The 20,992-nt window shown below is 43.8% G+C and overlaps 1 protein-coding gene across 14 annotated transcripts in view; it reads left to right on the top strand.

The window, feature by feature from the left end:
* The window catches only part of LOC128874964 (CUGBP Elav-like family member 4), a 614,239-nt gene that overhangs the window by 528,545 nt on the left and 64,702 nt on the right, over positions 1-20,992 (top strand). For 11 of the 14 annotated variants that reach the window (XM_054120189.1, XM_054120193.1, XM_054120188.1 and 8 more), the window contains one exon: positions 2,446-2,571. The exons of the other annotated variants lie outside the window; for them this stretch is intronic. In XM_054120189.1, coding sequence (XP_053976164.1) covers positions 2,446-2,571 — 126 coding nt within the window. The remainder of the gene's footprint in view (positions 1-2,445; positions 2,572-20,992) is intronic. 14 annotated transcript variants of the gene reach the window in all.

The following is a 20,992-nucleotide window of genomic DNA, read 5'->3' on the forward strand; positions in this document are numbered from 1 at the left end:
CTATCTCTCTTTTTTTTTTATAAATATTCATTTTTAACGCGAGACAATTGGGAGTAAAGTTTCCAATCGGAATTCGTCTTCAGCTCTTCGATTTTCCAAATCAAACTCGTGCCAAACTGTTCAGAGTGCGTCGTTCTTGGCAACAACCCGATTCCGACGTAATTCGACGCGTGTTTATCGAATGAAACCTTCTCACTCCGTTTCAAATACCGTTCAGCCGTTCCCAAAATCCATACTATCGGCGAACACGAACATACAGCGTGGTTACACTATGAAGGTATTACAAAATAATGTTGTGCGTGCCCACGTGCGTGAACCTTTACCTAGTAGCCGTAAACTTGTCGTTCGTGTTTTTTGCTCTAGTTATTTGCGCACCGGCGTTTATCACGTTGTGAGAACCTCGTTACGTGCGGGTTCCGCGTGGACGCTCTTGGATTCCCATGGATTCTTCGCAGGTGTCTTAATTCGCGCGAATTCACGCGCCATCATTCGTCGGGTCGTCGAGCAGATAACCAAACCGTGGAAGAGCGAATGATCTTTGAGCGTCCACCGACCGTACGTTGCGGATAGCTTCCTTTTTTTGTTTCGAAGGCCGAATACAAAACGCCTCGTAAACGTCAAGTCCCGTAAATGATCCCAGTCTTCAATATTTCACCTTATCCCTTCGTATGGACGACCACCTTAAGCGTAAATATTCTATATTCATATAATTATATATTTATATACATACTATTTACCGCTCTTTACAGCTATGACCATAACATAGTGGCTCGCTCGTTGGATGTGTTGTCTCGTTCGTTGTCGATGTGTTTTTTTATCACCTCTGTAAATATTTTCTACTTATGATGTCAGCTACGTTTATCTTATTCTATTACTTAGATATGATTCTATATGAAAACTTTTTGACCCCCAGCCCCCTTGCTCCGTTTTACCCAGCCTCCCGATGACAGACCCATCCACGAACAATCCATCGCGCCACGTCTCTCGTCACGTAGTCCCAGTCGATCTCGCACACCCACAATCATTTTTATTATCGATATTATACAGGGGTACACGTACACGCAGGATACACACTCAGCGCAGATATTTCGAGAAAAAGCGTTTGCGTTCGAGAATTGTCGAATTCCTTGGCCCGCGATGCCACCGAAAATTGTCAAATTCGAACGATGCTTCGCTAAAAATCTATTCGCATTTAACAGTGAATTTCTTGGGACGGTAGTGAGTCCTGTTTTCGCGCCGAGTGATTCTCAATCGAGTCAAACTTTTAGAGTTCGCCATACGATCGTTCTCAAGGGTGGAGACTATGATATTTGCGATAACATTTGACGAGTGAGACGTAAATTTTGTAAAATCTGCCTCGTCAAGCACGCTCGTTAACTTTTTAATCCGAGATGCTTTCAAAGTTTGATGTCCAATTTGACAAAAGCTCGGCGCACGTCTTGCGCATCCGTGCAACGAACCGAGAAAGAGACGGAGACACGATCAGGCCCAAGTATGATACTCCACGAAACGGCATCGTGATCGTAGGTCAATTCACTTCGTTCGAAATAGCTGCAAATTGTTGAAAGAAAAAGTTGTTAAGTGACGTGTGACCCTTTATAAGCGATATGTTGACCTCAGCACCACGTGGCACACTCGTTGGTGGCGACCTCTGCGATCACAGAGGTAATATTTTAATCGCGAATATTTATGTCGAATTTAAATATCGTGAAAAGAAAACAAGAAAGAAATATTTATAAGTCGAAACCTCTGCGTAGACGACGTCGCCATCGAGAGTTCCGCCCGTAGTTGAGTCGCTTGTACGCCCCCCATCCGATTTTTACGCGAGTACCGTTTTTTCTCCATCTGTTCTTCGGCTTGTGGCGTAGGATGTAGGATTGAAATTGATTGATATTTCCTTTGTTATCGTTACTTTACTACCTCACAACTCCCATTGAAATACATTAATCGTCACCGGCACACGTGTGCGTCGTGTTACTATAATTATCCGATGTCGTTATCGCAAGACGATGTAATTTTCTTATCGTCCTCGGCAATTTCACGTAATCTGTACGTACCGTAAACGCAATATGTGTTGCAACACAATTTACGCAGTTCTCAACCGCTGTCTAAACGCAAATTGAAAGTTTAAGGCCGTATAAGGCTGCGTGTCCGTGTAAATTTGCATTATAACACAGATCATACATATGTATATATCTATATGCATATTGGCAATATATAGATATATGTATATTTTATATATACCCCTACCCCCCCTTCCCCTTAGGATGGTGGATGCTGGTGTAACCGTGTAACTTTGTCGTTCTCGGTGTTAGCCGCAAAATCTCTTTTTAATGCCTAACAAGCGCTATAAGCGAAACAGCCCCGTATCGAACTGGCAACGACTAACGCATTTCTTTGTTTTTTCTCTGTTCCTTTTATTTCAACACGCGGACCGACCCGCAGACAGAAAGCTGTTCGTGGGAATGCTCAGCAAGCAACAGACAGAAGACGATGTCAGGCAGTTGTTCACTGCTTTTGGCACAATAGAGGAGTGCACCATCCTCCGAGGACCCGACGGCAGTAGCAGAGGTGAGTTACGTTCACGTAATATGTACCTAGATTACGATGTATTTATAATTGTGGTATTTTATGTGTGGTGTTTTATCGTACGTGGTGTTGTTACAATGGCGTGGGACAATGTTACTACGAAAATATGATAACGGGAATAAATATGCTGGACATTAAGCATCTGTACGACTCGTATTTATGAGTCGACCTACTGTTAACACTTTATCTACCGAGAGGCTATTTAGAGGCTTTTTAAGTTCCTGGTCTTTCTAACTGTGAAATCAGATTTTTTGGAAAGTAGTGTATCCATGTTTGTAATTGACTTTGCGTATGGTTAGTCATTCGAGACTATAGCAACCTGGCTACGAGTTGTTATGTTTTAATGAAACCGAATTGACTAAATGGCCAAGTTTACGCAACCCCCTCCCTTTTCAGTAGGAGTCTTGAACTCGCGCACTAAATCTGTCGACCGATGTGCGACCTAGTTGCGCAGAATCATTGTGCCACCATCATTGTAACTGCATGACGAATCGACGCTAATCTTCCAAATCATCTATCCCAAAGTAGCTTGAATCGCTATGAAATAATAATTCTCTGTCAATGTGTGTTATATATTCTGCACAGTTCGATGTATGCACATTGTATGCTGCACATTCCAATGTATTTTGCCAATGTTTACGTATTAAGTGTAACCACTATATTTATTTACATGTAACTGAAATATGTCGAATATTATGTGTATCGAATTTTTATCCTCAAAATGTGACGATAAGTAGTTCAATCCTTGAATTAATAACTTATCCCGAACTTCGAGTATCGTAAATTATTGACATTATTATTTCATAGTAATTCGTGCTACTCGTTTGCACATTAAACGATTCGATAGATTAGACTCGCTCCATCTTGTAATCGCTGGCGTAATGTTTCTGCGCAATTGTAGAATGTCTTAGCGCGGTGGACGAAGAAGAAAGAGTGGAGGTAGCGTGAACCTAGCTATTAACAATTTCATTTGCGAGAACCCACGTTTAGCTTGTCCTAAGCACTCTGGATCCCAAACAGCCATTAGGGAATAATCATGTTCATCTTTTTACTATAATACATAAAATAACATGACTTTTGTGACGTATTCGGAATAACTCGCGACATTTTTGCCAAAGATTAAAAAATAGGAGTTTGAGCATTAAAGCAAACTAAGACTCTACAATTAACCATGGTCCACCAACTCAAATCATCTCAAAAAAGAAACAATTGTTTAGAAGTTATACCTAACTCACACGCCACACTCGAATAACAAAGCATAACTGGACTGATGAAAAGGAGTGCAATCACAGTTTCATTCAAAAGTTTACCACAGCAAACTCCGCTAACTCTCCGAAGTAGCTGATGCTTAAAAAGAGAGAGGAATTACCAGCAAACCAAGCCAGCAATATTAACGATGGAGCACCGACTCGGGAAGTTATCTCAAAGAAAACAATTGCCTCGAAGGGATGACTCGCACGCTACGCTAAAATCATGACAACAAATTCGAAGAAGTTCAAGCAAGCCAGGAAAGGCGTTAATTTCCGCAGAACCAGCCAACGAATCTCGGATATTTTTATTCCAAAACGAACACACCGAGTAATAGGACGCCGCTCGAGTTTCCAAGAGTTTTTTAAAGCGAGAGGCTGGAAGTAATCGCGTGGAAAGAAAAAGATGGAGGCGTAAATAGGGGAAACAATGCACAGGAAGGGGAAAGAAAGGAAGCAAGAGAGAGACGAATGAAGTTACCCGAAAGGGGAGAGGGGTAAGTAGCCGAGGAGGCGCGAATGTAATTAAATTCCATCTTGAAATAAAACTCACTTTCAACGGTTAATAAGATTTTGATTCGCAGTCGGTGACGTAACATAGCACCCATCGTCTTTGGTTGGTTCGCAACGGGGTAGAGAAGCTGGAGACATGATTGTAGAAGGGGGTGAAAGGCAGTACTCAAGGCAGGACCCTATGTCAGAAGACTCGCTCCTTTGCTTTACGGGGGCGGTACGTCCCTCCCCCGTACCGTGCCACCCTTTTTGCTAAACCGAAGCCAGTGTCATTGCCTGGCGCGGGCTTTGGGCTCTTTGTCGAAAATCGGGGCGATGTTGCGCTCACTTTTCAAGCTCTTTAATTAAAATCACACGAACGCAATCATTGCTTTCGCTGGGATCGATCCGAAACGTTCGGTTGCTTACGAGGATCGCCTGTAATTTCGCCATTGTCATCTATTTCGCGATAAAAGGACGCTAAAAGGGGGTTAGGGTTCCTGAATGGCCCGATAAAATTGGTTCCAGCAGCCAGCAACACTGGCAAACGTGTACATTTAACCAGGGCATTGTTTTAAAATAAAATATTTTAAGAGCCTTTCACTAAGGAACTTCGACAATTAATTTTGAAAGCTAAGTGTTGATGAAAACAATTCTAGAAAGAATTCGTAAATTTTGATGAGAATAGAGAGATAAGTACTACGACAAATATTAGATTCTATAGTTTGTAATTGTCTCGAGACAAAATTTCAGGCCTGCACATTCCCATGTGAACGTTTTTAACGTGTTAAAAATTGCTGGGGAGTTTATGATTTAATTTTAATTGATTTAATCTGGGGGACACTGAAAGGGTCCGTAACCGTGTCTTCAGAGAATGGAAATGTCTTGCACGGGAAGTCATCGATCGATTATTCCGCTTAACTCTGCCGTTACGTCCCTCGTCTTGGTTCCTGACGGAAACTTTCCAAACACGCTTCATCACTACTCGGTTGGTCTCGCTTGAGTTCCCTAAGCTAGCTATTCCGTGACGTTATAGTGACATCAAGGAGATCTCCTGTACGACTTCACCTGTCTATCGCTTCGGATCTACTGGCGCAGCCAGTGATACATATACAGTCAGTCCCATAAGTTTTCGTACCCTTTATGCCCATTGAAGAAATTTGTCTAAATTAATTGATAGGTTTGATGTCAATTTAGACGAATTTCCTCAATAGATATGGGACTGACTGTAAATGTGTCGTGTGTTCAAAGATACAAAAACGTAGATCAGAAAAAGCAAGAATGAAAGGGCAACCTAACCCTACATTCAGTTCTAGGGAATCCTATATATCCAAAGTTAATTAGACAACGCTACAAAGGATGACAATCTTTCCCAAACTTATTGGCAATTCCTTCGCCCTGTCTCTCGAGTAACTTCCCTCATCGGATGATACCGTCTAGGTCGGTAGTCGGGAAGGTAGCACAGCGTTTCTCGGTAACGAGGAGTTTAAGAAAGGAATTCGTTTCGACGATTCTATGGAAAGACACGACGGTTGTCTTCGTCATCGTCGAGGCGGTCCGCATTCCTCCGATGCAATAGTAACGACAGACTCTTCGTCCAATTATTTTTCCCTCGCTTCGAAACATTTCAACGCCACTTCAGCGAACGAACTCGTTCCATTCTCTCGTTTGCGTGCCAACTTTTCTTCGCCTCGTTCCCCTCCACCACCAGCCCTCCCCCAGCCCCTCTCGTCCACTCCTTTCGATTCTCTTTAACTCCGTTTTTCGATGCACAGAGGTCCCAACAGTGGCAGACCTCCCACCTCCCGCAGCCTCCCAACATGGAACCGGGGCAGGTATTATTTCAATTGTGCGAGCAGCAATAATTCACCCGCGCTAAGAAGATTATAAAATGTTTATGAATAATGGAACGAGATATTATTCGAAGCAGGTCCGAGGGTTCTCCTCGAGCGTGGGAGGGTTCGCGCGATGTGGCGCTACCAACACCGAGGCGAGTAATGCCACGAAGGCGCCGTCGAAACGGTTGGCGAACTCCTGTACCCGCTTATTGCGGAACGGTGTGTTGTAAACGTTAAACGAATATTCGCGCAGCAGAACAATTTCGTGTATTAAGTTGTAACAACATCGGGCTCCCGCCGGTTCGCGATCCTCTTCCCGTTTTCCTGCAGCGTTCCTATTCATACCTAACCTTCCGACTGTCGGCGGGCATTATATCATCTTTAAACAGCTTTCATCGGCGGAAGACGCAGATAATGAGATTACGTATCGCGTCGCTTTATTTACTAGCAACAATTGCGTTCGCGTGAGGGTGGGGGGACAACATTTTTCGCTGATGCGGTCCAATGGGATCGAGAAACGGTGTTTGAAGGAGGTGAAGGGAGATTGAAGATGTTTTTTTACGCGAGGAGTATCATTTATTTGAGATGTGGAATGTAGGAGCTGTTACGAGATTGGCGATGTACTTTAATTGGTTGAAAACAGTACAATGGAAGTGACTGTTCGAACGAAATTCTAGAGAATTTTCAAGAAACAATAATATTTATGCAATTTGCTTTTTGAAAGAGGACTGATTAAATTAATATCGTAGAAAACATTTCGATCGTTTCTCCTCGAATACTGCGTGCGATCATGTGACACGAACAGATTAGAATGGTCCCGTTAACGACATTACTGACAGGAAGTATGACGAATCAATAATTTTCTCGGCCTAGCATTTTATGAGGGAGTATTAAAAGGGAGATAGTTATCGATGATTGATCGTCCTGCTGTCACCTGCACGGGCTCGTCCCTTTGCAGAATGTATCGTGCCGCGATACACACATCCAATTTGCAGCTTTTATCTTCGATGTGAAAGCTGGTGAAACTTTTATTTCGTTTCCTTATAAATATTCAGTCTTCTCAGAACTAGGACGGACAATGCCAAAATCGCCGCTCGAATTTTAAATATTCCGATTGAGAAATATTCCGAACAGCAGTCGGGAAGACAGACAGGAGCCATGAATCATATCACCGTGATCAAAGGGGAAAACCAATAATGATGGACAGAGTTGGAGTGGGGTGGCAAGACGTGACAGAACTTGGAGCGAGTGGGTGGAACGTGACGAGACAAATACAAGATACGTAAGCGTGAAAAAGCGGATCGGTGCCAAGTAGAAACATGGCGGTCGAAACAGCAGGATGGATCAAGCGTTGTATCAAAATCTTCAAAAAATAATTGGATTGTAACACGGTTAAAGATTTAACCTTCTATAAGCTCGTGTATAGAGACCAAAGGAAGGACCCTGGCTAAGTGACTTCCTTCTCAAGATGACGTATACGTCTTAATTATATAATGTCTCTGATAATCAATAACAATATTGACCTTCAACCTGAAATATCAAAGTAGAAAAAAAGTTCTGCCCATAGATGGTTAAGATCAAGAACCTCAACAAATCGTATATCATCTTAACTTGGCAGGTGCATGAACCAAAGTTCGATTGCCATGCCTAACATTCCTGGTCGATCTAATAATTCCTCCAAAGACGAAAGGGTGCGGAAACGAAACGCTGCGAGGGACGTCCGCAACAAAATGCATCGACCTAACCCGAAACCCTCGTTCGACGGGTTGACGCGCGTAAAAGAGAAAGACAGGTGCCCGGCGATGTTTCAAACGCCGCTAGAAGAGCACTAAATCAAAACGATGCCGCGAAATCGCTGGAAATCCGGACGCGGTGGCTTGAATGCAGACACGCGCGAGTCCGGACGGTAAATCACGGACAGCCTCGTCGAGTGGCTGTCGGAGAGTCCTGGTGCCGGCTCTCGTCGTACCAGAAGCATTTATTAATCGCTCAGCTCTTAAATCCTGTGGCGCAGCTGGCCTCGAAATGTTTATACGTATTGCGAAGTAAAGCGCGCTGCGAGGGGGCGCCATGGTCCTCTGGGAGAGGATTAGGTCGGACATATTGAGAGCTTCCAACCCCCGAAAGCAGTCTCCTCCTCGCGTTCCCTGGGCTTCTGTTGGAAGGAGAGTGCCGCAACGCGAACGTCCGTAGTGCTTGTACAAGGAAAGTTGTGGCTATTGCAGCGTAAACACGCTGCTACATCGGATACTTCGCATAATTGTACACCGGGTGTTTGTCGTAATAATGTTCTATTAGCCCGTATACCCTGTTTTCTGTTTACCCCTGTGAGCCCGTGTGGATTGTTTGCCCGGTTAATGTATTATTTGGTATCGTTTTTGTTTGATTACGAATCTCGATCACCGAGTAGACGCGGAAATTATCGCCCATCTATGTGTGTAATCTTTTCGTTCAAGGGACCGTTTGCTATTGATTCAAGCGATTACGAATTGTTGGCGACCAGTTCGTTCCCGATCGTGTTTGAATTTCATCCGGTTCGTTTCGGTGCCACAGTTATCGCGATTGGGAGCCTCTATTTGGTTTCGAACGCTTTATTATTGTCATGTGGTATGGCGCAATTCCAAAAGATAAGCAACCGAGCCTAAGACTGTACCCAAAAACAACTGAATGTACAATAAAAAATCGTCTTAAATCTATCCCTCGAAGTGTCGTTACAATAAATTACATGATTCCAAACTTTCCTTATTTAATACAATTCCAGTTTGCGATTTAGCAACCAGATGGATCCAAGTGCAATGGGTTAAAAGTGACGATACGTTTCTCTAAATGGTTCTCTATTATTTACCGATAAATTACGCCTCGATTTATTGTTCTCTTGATGGAGTTTAAAGCAGATCCCGCCCGTCTCTTTGACAAAACAAATTTCTGCTTTTTACGTTATTGAATTTACGTGGAATTAAATTCCAAGTAAAACACGATGGGAAAGAGGCGGGGCGCTAATTTAAGTTGGCCTTGATTTAATTGCGAGTTTTTAATCATCGCGTTGATTCGTATAATTCCGACGGGGTAATTCAGTGTTAGCGTTTCCGAAGTTACGACGTTTCTCAACTTTTAAATGGAAGGAACGTTTGAAATACGCCGCTCGTTCGATCTGTTTGCTGTCTCGATGAAATTTGTCGACGACACTTTACGATGACGCTTTTGATTTACTGTTGCTGGCTGACGTACCAGGTCGTGGTAAATCAATAACGATGCACAATGTGGTTTCAATGTTCCCTGATCGCGCAGATTGAGCGCCGTGATCGATATTGTAGAAACGAGTCGTGGAAACACACTTGCGCTTTGATTGCTTAAAGTGGTTACGTAGTCAGGAAATGGAAATGCTGTTCAAGTTTGTTTAAAAATAGACTATCATTGAGTTCTCGTGTATTAGGTTATATCTAATCGTATCATTTTTCTATATTACATTTTGTGTCGCATTTTTATTAATACAGTACTTATTACAACTTGTTCAATATATTTTTACGATATAATTTATTGTATTTTTTATCTTTCTCACTATTTAATTATCATTTAGTCATCTTCGCGACCTCCAACACTATCGCTTCCATTACTAAGCAAACTCGAATAAATGATCCACTTTCTGCCTGCGTAATTAGTAAAAATTACAGAAACTTCGCGAGAAAGTAACGACGACGGTCAACACGTCGTCGAGAAGAATCAACAACCGTCTCACGTGATTTATTAAAGTCGCACGTTTCGTTTCGTTGTCACGAATCTTCGAGGCTTTCGTTTAACGATCACCAAACAAGATCGTGCTTCGAGTCACGCGAAGTCTAGGAAATCTGATAAAAGTAGAAGCTACGTCATCGAACACGTGGTCAGCAGACCTATCGAGCAAACCTATTAACTTGAATGGAGTTAGAAACGCAGAGATGATGGTTCGAATGATACCGAACTTGTTTAGCACCCTGTCACGTTCCCGCATCAACGGACAATAATATCAGGAATTTATTAAATTACTTTATCCTATGGCTATTTCGATTCAATCGCTGAAAGCTACAATGAAAGTTGATGACAACACTGATAGAAAACAGTCCTACCTTAAATAAAATGTTATTATTATTTTTAATCGAGTTCTCGACACTAGCATTAAGGATTAAAAATCTATGAAACTATTCAACACCAAAGATAGGAAATCTTAATTATTAACCGTAGAAGGTTTTTTGATGAATTTAACTTCTCGAGATATTCGAGAAAAATTTCCTAGCGACAACGAATGAAAAGAGAGACGGATCAAAATTTATAGGTATCCTAGTTCTCTTCCGCGCGATAACTTTTGCTCGTCAACCGTAAATACGCCATATTGCCTATAAACCTTCCCGTTCGTACATTACCCGTTCCGATTCGATGTGCCCGTTCTCCCATCTCGTTCAGCTCTTCGTTCTGCGTTATCGAATAACCAGAGGTGGATACTTTGAAGCTCCCTTCAAGCCTTGGCCAGGATCTTCACTCTCTATGCACCTTTTTTTCGAGCAGAAATCTCTTGCTACAATACGCCACGTCTATGCTTGGAGTCACGACGAGTGTTTTACAATTTTCTTATTCTAATTGTCTCGTCCAAAGACAACCCTAAGAAATCTGAAACGTTAACCTGTGATACAATCGTTAAATAAATGGACATCATGTCACGCCACGGTATCCATGCGGCAGAATATAAACAACTAAATGTGATTTAAGTGACCAGAACCATGTTAACAATTTTACACACGAAACTTCGTACTTTCTCCCTTCCTTTATCAATCTCCCGCAATTTCACTCACCATATTGCAATGAAAGGTAAACATCAGCGCCGCGAATCCAGCAGAGTGGACAGTAAGATTAAATATTCCAGCGGGTTACTCATTTTTCCTGTCCTCCGCCAGCATTAAACTCTCCGGTTGTCGTTACCCAGGCTCCTTTCGACGCTCTTATGCGGCACGGACGATGACGGTCCATAACACAGGGCTCGGTAGGGCCACTAGAAATTTAATAATCCATCTTGTATCCTCTCGTGGCGGTTGGCTGATGGCGTATACACCATCGTTCTCATCGTAATAATAACGAGGAATTTTACGGAGAGTTTTACCACTTAAGGCTACCCATCCACTGCCGCATTCCCTCGGCCGCGGGATGCCTCATTGTAACGGATGTCACGACCCTGTAACTATGAACCCCTTAACGACGAGAGGAGTCCTATGTTTATCGCGTAATGGAAAAACTGCCAGCTTCTCGCGCGTTAAACGACGCATAATCACGGGTCGAGCGCATTACGCGTATCATGGCCGCTTGCACGGGAACAAGCTTTGCGGAGGCGATCGTTGCTCTCGCCACTTTCCACGCGTTTATAGATGCTTTGGGATTATTATTCTTCGTGGCGTGAACGGTAACGGAGAAAGAGCCCGTTATACGAGTTATTGAAGGATGAATTTTTAATTTATAACGCGTTTCCCAGCGACCGTCGCCGCTGGTGCTACCTGGAGATTTTTCTGTCATGCGCGGGGATTTTACGAGAGACGTGCTTTTTGCGGGATGGACACGGTTTTTTATTTGGTCAGAAATTTGCCTTCTGTTCTGTGAAGTGATGTTTAGTTACGTTTCGGTACCGTGGAAATTTGGATTGCTTCGCGGGCTTCCAATTTTACAGGGACAGTTAAAAATATATACAAATGGAATGAATTGTAATTTTTGAAAATATTACGCAACATTGGACGAAATTGTATTGCCGAGCACTACACGAATAAATAAACATCAGACGATTCTTTTACGGTGTCGTTTGTCGGTGATACCATTGCTTCACTGCGGGGACGCCAATCCTCGCTATTTCCGGGAATTCAAGAAAATAGAGTCAAAAAGCCATGATCGAATAGTATAATCGCATCTCAATCACGTTCACCGTTTAATTTCTCGTCGTAGAGTAAACGAACGATTGCGTAACTGATTGTTGCGTCTGATTACCTACAGTCAATACGGTTGCCACGCGGATATTCATAGTTCCGTCTGTATATTTTCAACCTGCGATCGGTGTGCACAGCGCGTACGGCAACAGATTTTGTCGCCAAGAGAAAATCCGTGTATCGGTCGCCCAACCAAATACACCACCCCGGTGTATAATCTCTAACGCGCAGAATTTCCACCCTGGAAGCTGGATGAATTGATTTACGAGTCGCGTTCTTCCTAACGAGCGCAACGAATATTCATCATATCATCGAATCCATAAGTATTCGATAAGTATCCAAGCAAACAATTATTCTGTCACAGGTACACTTGTAAATCGTGGTTTTAATAATCCAATAACATTCAACGGGAAGTCAATGGAAGTAGGTGAACTTGTCACCCCAACATGATTAGAAAAGTCCTTTTCCATTTTGCAATCGGACGCTTCGTTGCCGAGACATAAATAATTAAAGTTCACTTTTGTAGGAATGTGTGGTTTTAGGCCTTGGTTATGTCATCAAATGAAGTCCTAAAAATGTAGAACATCCCAGGATGAATTCTTCCTGCCAATACGAATCGAAAATTTCTTTTTCATTTTTAAATCCGAACGCTAGTTACCGAGATACGAGCGATCAAAGTTTCGATGCGCGAGAGAGCATAGAGCTTCCTCGTGCTTGGGGAGTAGTGCGCGCGCGAGAACTTGGTTACGTGCGGCAGACGAGAAAAGTGCGCTCGAGAGAGCACAGTCACATGCTGGACGCGAGACTATGAGTGCGCAAGCGCAAGGCCGCGTGCTCCCTGAGAGCTGTGAGCGCGCGAGCGCATGGTCAGTGCTTCTGGCGAGTCACGTCATGGGGAACTTTAATTATTAATATCTTGACAACGAAGCGTCGGATTGAAAAATGGTAAAGGATTTTTCGATTCGTATAGGTATAGAGAATATATACTGATAGGTCCCATATTTTTGGGACTTCATATAATGGCATAACTCAGGCCTAAAATTCGATACTCTCACATGAGTGAATTTTAATTCTTTATATTTTCGTAACGATTCTACAGATTGCAAACAGTGTAAAGAATGTATCATGAGAGTTTCCACATTTTTGGGACATAGCTATCCGTAGAACAATGCTCTAAACAAATACAGATGGGACATTCCTTTGACTAAATGTTTTTGAACTCCATTTAAGACAACTCTTTTCTATACATATGTCTACATCGTGTTCTTCTCGAGAATATCATTTAACGAAACTACAGATTGCAAAATGGCAAAGGACCTTCTGGTCTTCCTATAGACAAAGAATTCATATTGAAAGGTCTCAGATTTTTGGGAACCTCATACAGGAACCCAACGCCCTCAGAATCCCACATGGTGACGCATCGGTCCTACCACTTACCATCTCCATACATCACTTACTCTTCCTGACGTAAATTTAAATTCACAAAAAAGCGTCCCCCGCAGCCAAAAGGTTCTCCACCAACGTCAACGTAAACGTTGGATGTTGCACTCCCGAGGCAGTCAGTAATCGGCGCCAGCAGGTAGCGGGAAAATAGAGAGCGTAGGTAAAAGCGGCGTTGTGATCAAACAGACGGAATTACTAGGTACAAATCGTAGGACGCGGATGATTGGATTGCCGAGCAAAAGAGACGCCCGGGGAGGGAGGTTTTGGATAGCGAGCGGATAAAGAGAGTCAGAAAGGGGGAATGGCAGGTAGAACGCCAAGCGACCAGACGTCGTCGAGGTTTATATGCGTGTTACACGTATGCGTTTCATACGTGGCGTGCTATACGCGTCGAACACACTCGCGTACACGTATCCGCAGAGCTGCACGCGCACACGCGGTTCGTAAATGCACGTTAATCCGCCTACCGAGTACATTTGCGGCGTTGGTACCGCCCATCGAATCGTCGAATTTTCGTTTCTTCCGTAAAGCTCCCTGTTAACCGCTCGAACGGGAAAGCAATCGGTGGATGGCGCGTGCACCCGCGCACACAAGGACACGTATGTATACGAAAAAGCCACTGCTGACAAATCCTGCAAACGGTTTTACCTTTTACCTCAAACTCTTTTTTCCCACCGTGCACGAAGAACGAAACGAATGAAAAACGAGTTTATAGTTCGGCCAAAGGCCTATACCTGGGGCTATTCGATTCGCCGACCAAGTTCTCGATGAACGGCATCCTTCAAAAGGGGTTCCGATCGCCTCGGTGTTCCGGTTCATCGCTAAATCAATCGAAGAGCGGAAAAATTCTTATCGGGTTGAAAATCTACGGATGTTTACGAAAGAACGATTCTCTCCTCGTGAAAGAATTTTTTTTCTCCCCAATTATTACACATACGAACCCCGTTTATCCTTCGTTTCAATCCTAAAAAATCGTTCATTCAAAAATATAAAAATTGTACACGTTTCGCGGCTTCGCCTCTCCCGTCTTATCTCTCTTTCTCCCGTGGCCAAAGACCGGACGAAAAAAATGAAAAAGCACGAGACGAAAGGGGGATGAGTTTGGCGAACAGAGGGATAACGAAGAGTTCGTATCGTACAATTTGATGCATCACAAGCGTCGACGGCACACACTCCATGGGCGAGTCCGCGCACGCACACTCGCTCGACCGTTGTAAGTACGGGCATTTATATATATTTTGCATACATGCATCGCACGTACAGGAGGATATACCGCACGTGTACATGTAGCAAACGAAGCTCGATCCCATAAGCCCCGAGGGCGTCACAATAATTATAAAACTACGGGCAACAGTCGTACGAACACCCCTCGGATCGTGGGTAAGCCTCGAAACTGCTGCCCCGGAGGTTTGCAATTCACCCTCGATTTATATCCACGGTCGACCCCTCTTTCTCTCGCCTTCTCTATTTCTCTCCTTCTCCATCCCCCTCTGTCTATTTTATTTCTCTTTCTTGCACTTTATATTTTCTTCTTGCTCCATCCGTATCTCTCTTTCTCCCTCCCTTAGACGCTTTAGGGCCGCTTTGTCTGGACGCGGCAGCGCCAAAATTAGTACTTGTTACTTACTACTTTATTCTTCCTACATTGACGCTAAAGCACTGTTGAAATTCACAAATAGTAATGTAGATAGAATATATAACCTAATCTCTAAACTAAGAAACGACAAATTCTACCTTCGTACCGATCTTACAATTCCACGTTTCCCATCTAACGCGACCAAGATCACGCGCAGCAGCCAATCGCGTTACGTTCAGCTTCGGAAACGAATATAACCGGTTATACCTTCGATATTTTTCACTCGGATCTTATCCAGGGCGTTGGGTTAGAAAGAGGATATTAAAGGTCGCGTCGGCTCGTAAAGCTTGTAAATGGCGACGACGGGCTGCGGACGGAATCGTCGGGACGCGGTCGACGCGCACTGAAAATCCCGCGCCCCTGATTGCACGGTAATTCTATTAGGCGAGCGTGCGCTTTACGCGTTCCAGGGGCGGCGTCGGAAATTGTGTTTTTAATTCTGCCTGCTAAATCAGCCGGGGCTAAACAAGTATTAACATTCCTGTGCAGCCGCGACGCGTGCTCGCTGAAAGGTGGGGTAGAAAAAAAAAGAAGAAAGGAAGAAAAAAAGAGGGAAAAGTGGTATAAACGGCGGGAACGTAAGGGAAATGCGCAGACATAGACAAAGCCGAAACGAGGCAATCTGCTGTTCCCGTTTCGTTACGCATTCAGACGTACCTCTGTACGTGTGCGGCGCGTGTACCTGTGTACTTGTGCTGTGTGTAGGTGCGCGGGTGGACCGCTCGCGAAAGTCAAAACGTAATACGATTAACGGACATTAAATTGAAATACCCCTTCTGGGAATTCGCGGCTTCTCGCGTCGACGATTTGCCAGCGATGTTTTCTGCCGTGCTGGTTTTTTCATTCGGCGTTTGCCGCTCTGACTCCGTCCTCTATTTGTCCGCCCGCTGTCTCCGTGGTGCGCGCCTACCTGGATGCTGCGAGGGAAAAATCGCATTTTCCCTGTGACACTGTCGAAAGGGCAGACTTCGCGTTGGGGAGACAAGTTGGAAACGCTGGTACGTCGGTGAATTTGATTTGTCTGTCGGCCGAATAGACGCTCGCCGCGTAATATCGGCTGACATACGGCACTGGAGATATTTAAATAAAACAATGCAAGCCGCGACGCGGAAAAAAAAAAGGAAGGATATTGTGAACGGGAGGGAGAACCGCGAGAGAGACGGAACGCGCTTGCTCGATCGACGGGATCGTGAAATTGATCGAACTGTGTGGAAGATAAATTAGTAGGACTTCTCGAGCGATGATTTTAACAGTAAACCTACCGACGTTCATTTGTAACTGTTTCTATCATGATGGGACAAATGACTAGTCTTAAAGACACTTTTTTTTAATTAAATCAAAAATATTTTGCGTGGAACTCTTCCGAGTATCGTATTCCTCCACCTCGAGAATCTATTAATCCGAATGAATTCGTTGTAGTCGAGATAAAACTGCGGGAGACGGAATATTTGCCTCGACTTCCGGCTTAATATCCCGGAAATGAAGTATCCATCTTCTTCTCTGCGTTGACACTGGAGAAGCGAAATTTCGTTGAAGCATCGAAATATTTTACTTGGCATGTATGCCGCCGCTTATTAATCCGACCAGAGGGCCGACGAGTTTAACCAAATATTGAACTTGAAACGGTAATCCATTTAATGGATATTTGGCCGGTAAAACGTAGGTCGTATAGGATATTACCGTCGAAATGCAAAGCAATAAACGGGCCTCCTGAGTAAACATTAAATCGGAATACCAGCGGAGAAATGTACTCGCCACTGATATACGTGGAATTCGCGATTCGTTTCCGAACATGGATATTAAATCGACCTTCCGCGGTGCTTCCTGTTGACGCGCAATTATACAGGGTGAATCAACGACGATTGCCACGCAAAGTGACTTCTAATTCCTCGGTTACAGGACCACCTATATCGTATGAAAAATGTTTGATTCAACAAAGATTTGTATTGTATTGTTTAAAATATTATGATTTAAATGAAGTGATAATTTTTGTTTCGGTACTGGGTTGTAGTTACGGTAAGTGAATACCACCTGAGATTTAAACTTTAATTATCGACTAAAACGTCAACCGAAAGCACGTCGTTTTCACAACGTTCCCTTTTAAATCCTGTCATTGTCTACAAGACCAATAATTTCGATCTTCGTTTCCAAAATGGGCGAAGCGTGTCGAGATTTCCTCGGATAGGGACACGTGCCTCCGCCATCGATTCCTCGCTCGGATGTTAAGAGATTTATTGTTTATTGAAATTCCCGACCCCGAGGCCGCGATCAGGGTTACGCGAAGTATCGCGTTATGAACGCGAACAACCCATCGGGCAAAGCTGGGACGGGAGATGGACCGCTACGTGACACGGACACGAATCGCGACATTAATACTAAGCGCTCCTTTATTTTCTTTTACGTCCCGGCCAGGACGCGACGACCGCCTCGACGAATTTTAACGAAGACCTCGTCTACGTTCTTGTGAAAATTCCTACCCTCTCCTGGCTCACGGTATTTTTCTTCCCTTGCTTACCCAACCTTCCTCCACGGTTGGCTCTTCTCTGCTCTCTTGTTCGTGCACCCTCACGCTTTCCTGGTTTCTGCGCACGATTTACACTCCGTCGATGCATGTCGCGCGACGCTGAATTTTATGACAGCTTCGTGCCCCTCTCTCTGTATTCGAATCGCTTCAGTACGCGCCGCCGCCCTCAAATTGATCACGTTTTTGTGGAGTACACGCTATCGCGGAGGATATTGAGAGACGTGGACAACCGATCGTTAGCGACTGGCCGTTAAAGTCCGCTGTCGAGCCGCAGCGACAGTTGGCGTGTAACGTGAAATGGATTCCCAACGACGACCAACACTGAAAGCTCGCACCATTTTTCTTCTCGCGGGAAATAAATTAATTGTTATCGCTGGGTCATTTTACGTCCACAGTTTGGTTCTGGAATTTTGGGGGTACATGGGTTGAGGCATGGAGGAGAATAATCGTGGAGAGACAATCTTTTAGAGGCAAAGTTAAGGTGTAAAATATTAAAAGTGTGAAAGAAAAAATTTTTAAAATTTTTTAAAGTAGACCTGAATTGTTATTAAGATTTCTTTAGACAATTTTAATTCACTTCGATTCTACAATTTCGAACATTTATGAATACTAAATTCGTGTCAATCTGTTAAAATAATTTCAGTGTCGTTTTTCTACAACATTCCCAATCGTTTATGGTTTTTTTAATAAATGCAATAAAAATGAATAAATAACACACTTCAACACTTTCCTCGACAACTAAATTCAGCTAAAAATACGATCAAAAATTTGGCAATGTAGAAAAGCAATAATTTGTAACATAAGCAATATTCATTTTTTACTTTGGAATCTTGACTACGTCAATCAGAATGACAGATTTTTAATCAAGAATAGTTTTTGTCAACAAGTTACAAGTGCCCGCTGGAACAGTATTGTATGGATTCTATGAATTTGCCGCGTATCGTCGCTCCTGTAAACATTGGAGGATTGTTTGCCACCGTGTCCCCAATGTTTCCAAACCATTGTTGGAGTAATTTCGTTCCGATAGAATTAACCTGTTTCGCAGATTTCGCGCACTCTGCAAGATCAGAGTCTGTTATCGTGGCTGCGCAGCTTGAAGAAATCCGAGATACGGTTCGATCCGGTTCTCCGCCCCGCAATACCGCTATTTTTCGGGGGCAATGACATGTTCCCCGCTGATGAAACTTTAGGGCGAGGACGCCACAGGAACGAAGGGCCACCGAAAGGAAAATCAATGTGGTGAATGAGCTTCGAACGTAGCAGTCTGCCTGCCACACTATCGCCACGCTGGGGTGACTTGTATTAGGGTGAATTCTGTGCCACGTAAGCATGCACGGGGTGCCTAGGAAACCGTGAGTCATACCTAAAATATATGCTAGATGCCCCTCTGGTACTCGACGAAAAATATTCTCATCTTCATCTTCGTTACACGTGCATACACGTGCATACACGTAAATAATGAAACTTCTAATTGAAAACATTTTGCGAAGTAGGTGTTGTTCTATTCCACGAACGATGTCTTATGTAATCGAGCTTAAAAATGTGTAGCGTTCCTTTGTATCGAAGAATATAGTACGTTTGTAGCACGAGGCATTGAAGTCACTGCATCTGTGTAATTTCGTGCGGACTTCAACGCATGCGCTGAATTCTGTCGATGAAGGGGTAAACAACTAAAGACACGAAAAACGAGTACAATTATTGAAATAACTATTTCTAACGTCATTAAATACTCGATTTGAAAGAATTGTTCCACAAACTAATTGCAAGGAAAGACGAACATTTTTGCCACGACCTATTAAACAATTAAAGCTCTATTAGTTAAGAAACTACCTCTAAACTGCGAAAGTCATCGGTATCGATTTAGAGACACGCGATCGACCAACTTCCCAGTCGACACAGAGGGAAGGCGCACGAAGATCCGAGTGGGGAGAAGATTAACGAATGTCAACATTTTAAAAAATTGACTTTATCAGGGAGCAGCGCCGGTGGTTCGCTTTTAATGTATTTACAGAAGAGACGAGTCTGTCGGAGGGAAAGAAAGCCACCGTCTTTTCCACATCCGTTTGTAAGGGCGCGGCTGTGAAACGCGAGGGTGGTTCCGACCCTCTTCTCGTTGAAGCCAACCCTAAATGGCAGCTCGCCAAGTGTGCTAACACCCTCTTCTGCACATGCAGGCGCCCTCTCCTCTCCTCTTCCCTCTTCGCCACCGCCCACCCCTTCGCGACACGCACGTCAGGTCCCATTGAATCCGCTGGCTACACTCTCTTCTGTACTGCACGCGTGGCTTTACACACAATGCTCGCAAACACTTTGCATTCGTAAACATGCGTAAACAACAACGCCGATTTCACACCTAGCCGTACAAACCGCGCTGAAGCTGCGTGGCCAAACGTGGCGCGAGGAAGGGCGTCACAGATTGCACGACGCTTCGAGATTAAGCTCCACTAAGATATATACATCGTTTATCGCGCGAGAAATACGGGCTTTGAAACTGTTCGCGTTGCAATAAAAATCGTGGTTAGAGTCTATAGTGACGGGCACATTGTTTTCAATTTCTACTTGTAGACGATGGGTCAAATATTGTTTGCAATATTATTTTACCGAGGAAGAAGTTGCCTCTTGTGAAACTTTATTAAGCGGTTTGGTTATTCCAGAGTGAAATAAATGGAATGTTCTTTAAAACAGCATTTCTAATTGCCTCTCAACCCTCAGACATTCGTATACCCAAGGTACACTTTACTTTGACATATACGCATGCAGTCGCTTCACGTATGCGTAATAAAGTCTTTTAATACAAATTTTAAAACGTCTGAAACGTAGTTTCCACGGTCATAAATTAACCCCTTTTCTCAGTCAAGGAATATTAATTAAAAATGTGCAACTGGCGGGAGGGAGAGTCCAAACTAGCAATATCTCGCGTACATGCTTCACACAATCCCAAAAGGAACAAGTAGGGTCCAACATCGCGCAGTCTTGATAGGTTGGATTCAGAGGTTCATCCCGAACTGCCCGAGGTCAAGTATCGATACTACCGCGCGGTGCACGTTGCTTATAGATCCGTCGAAACGCCGCTGGCGATCGAGGGTCAACAGAAGTACGCAACAAACGAGAGGTTTTGCGTCGGTCGGATTAGGTTTGAGTTGAAAACCAGCATATAGGAGTTTGATTTGCTTCGACCGCGACTCTTTGATACCGCGGTGTCTCTTTGACGAAGACTCGCGAACGCTCCTAGCCGTGTGGTTTCCGTCCCGATGGAGAAGAACCGGCAATATCTCGTATGAAGTCAT

The sequence above is a fragment of the Hylaeus volcanicus genome, chromosome 4 (assembly GCF_026283585.1).
Source record: "Hylaeus volcanicus isolate JK05 chromosome 4, UHH_iyHylVolc1.0_haploid, whole genome shotgun sequence".
NCBI classification, from domain to species: Eukaryota; Metazoa; Arthropoda; class Insecta; order Hymenoptera; family Colletidae; genus Hylaeus; species Hylaeus volcanicus.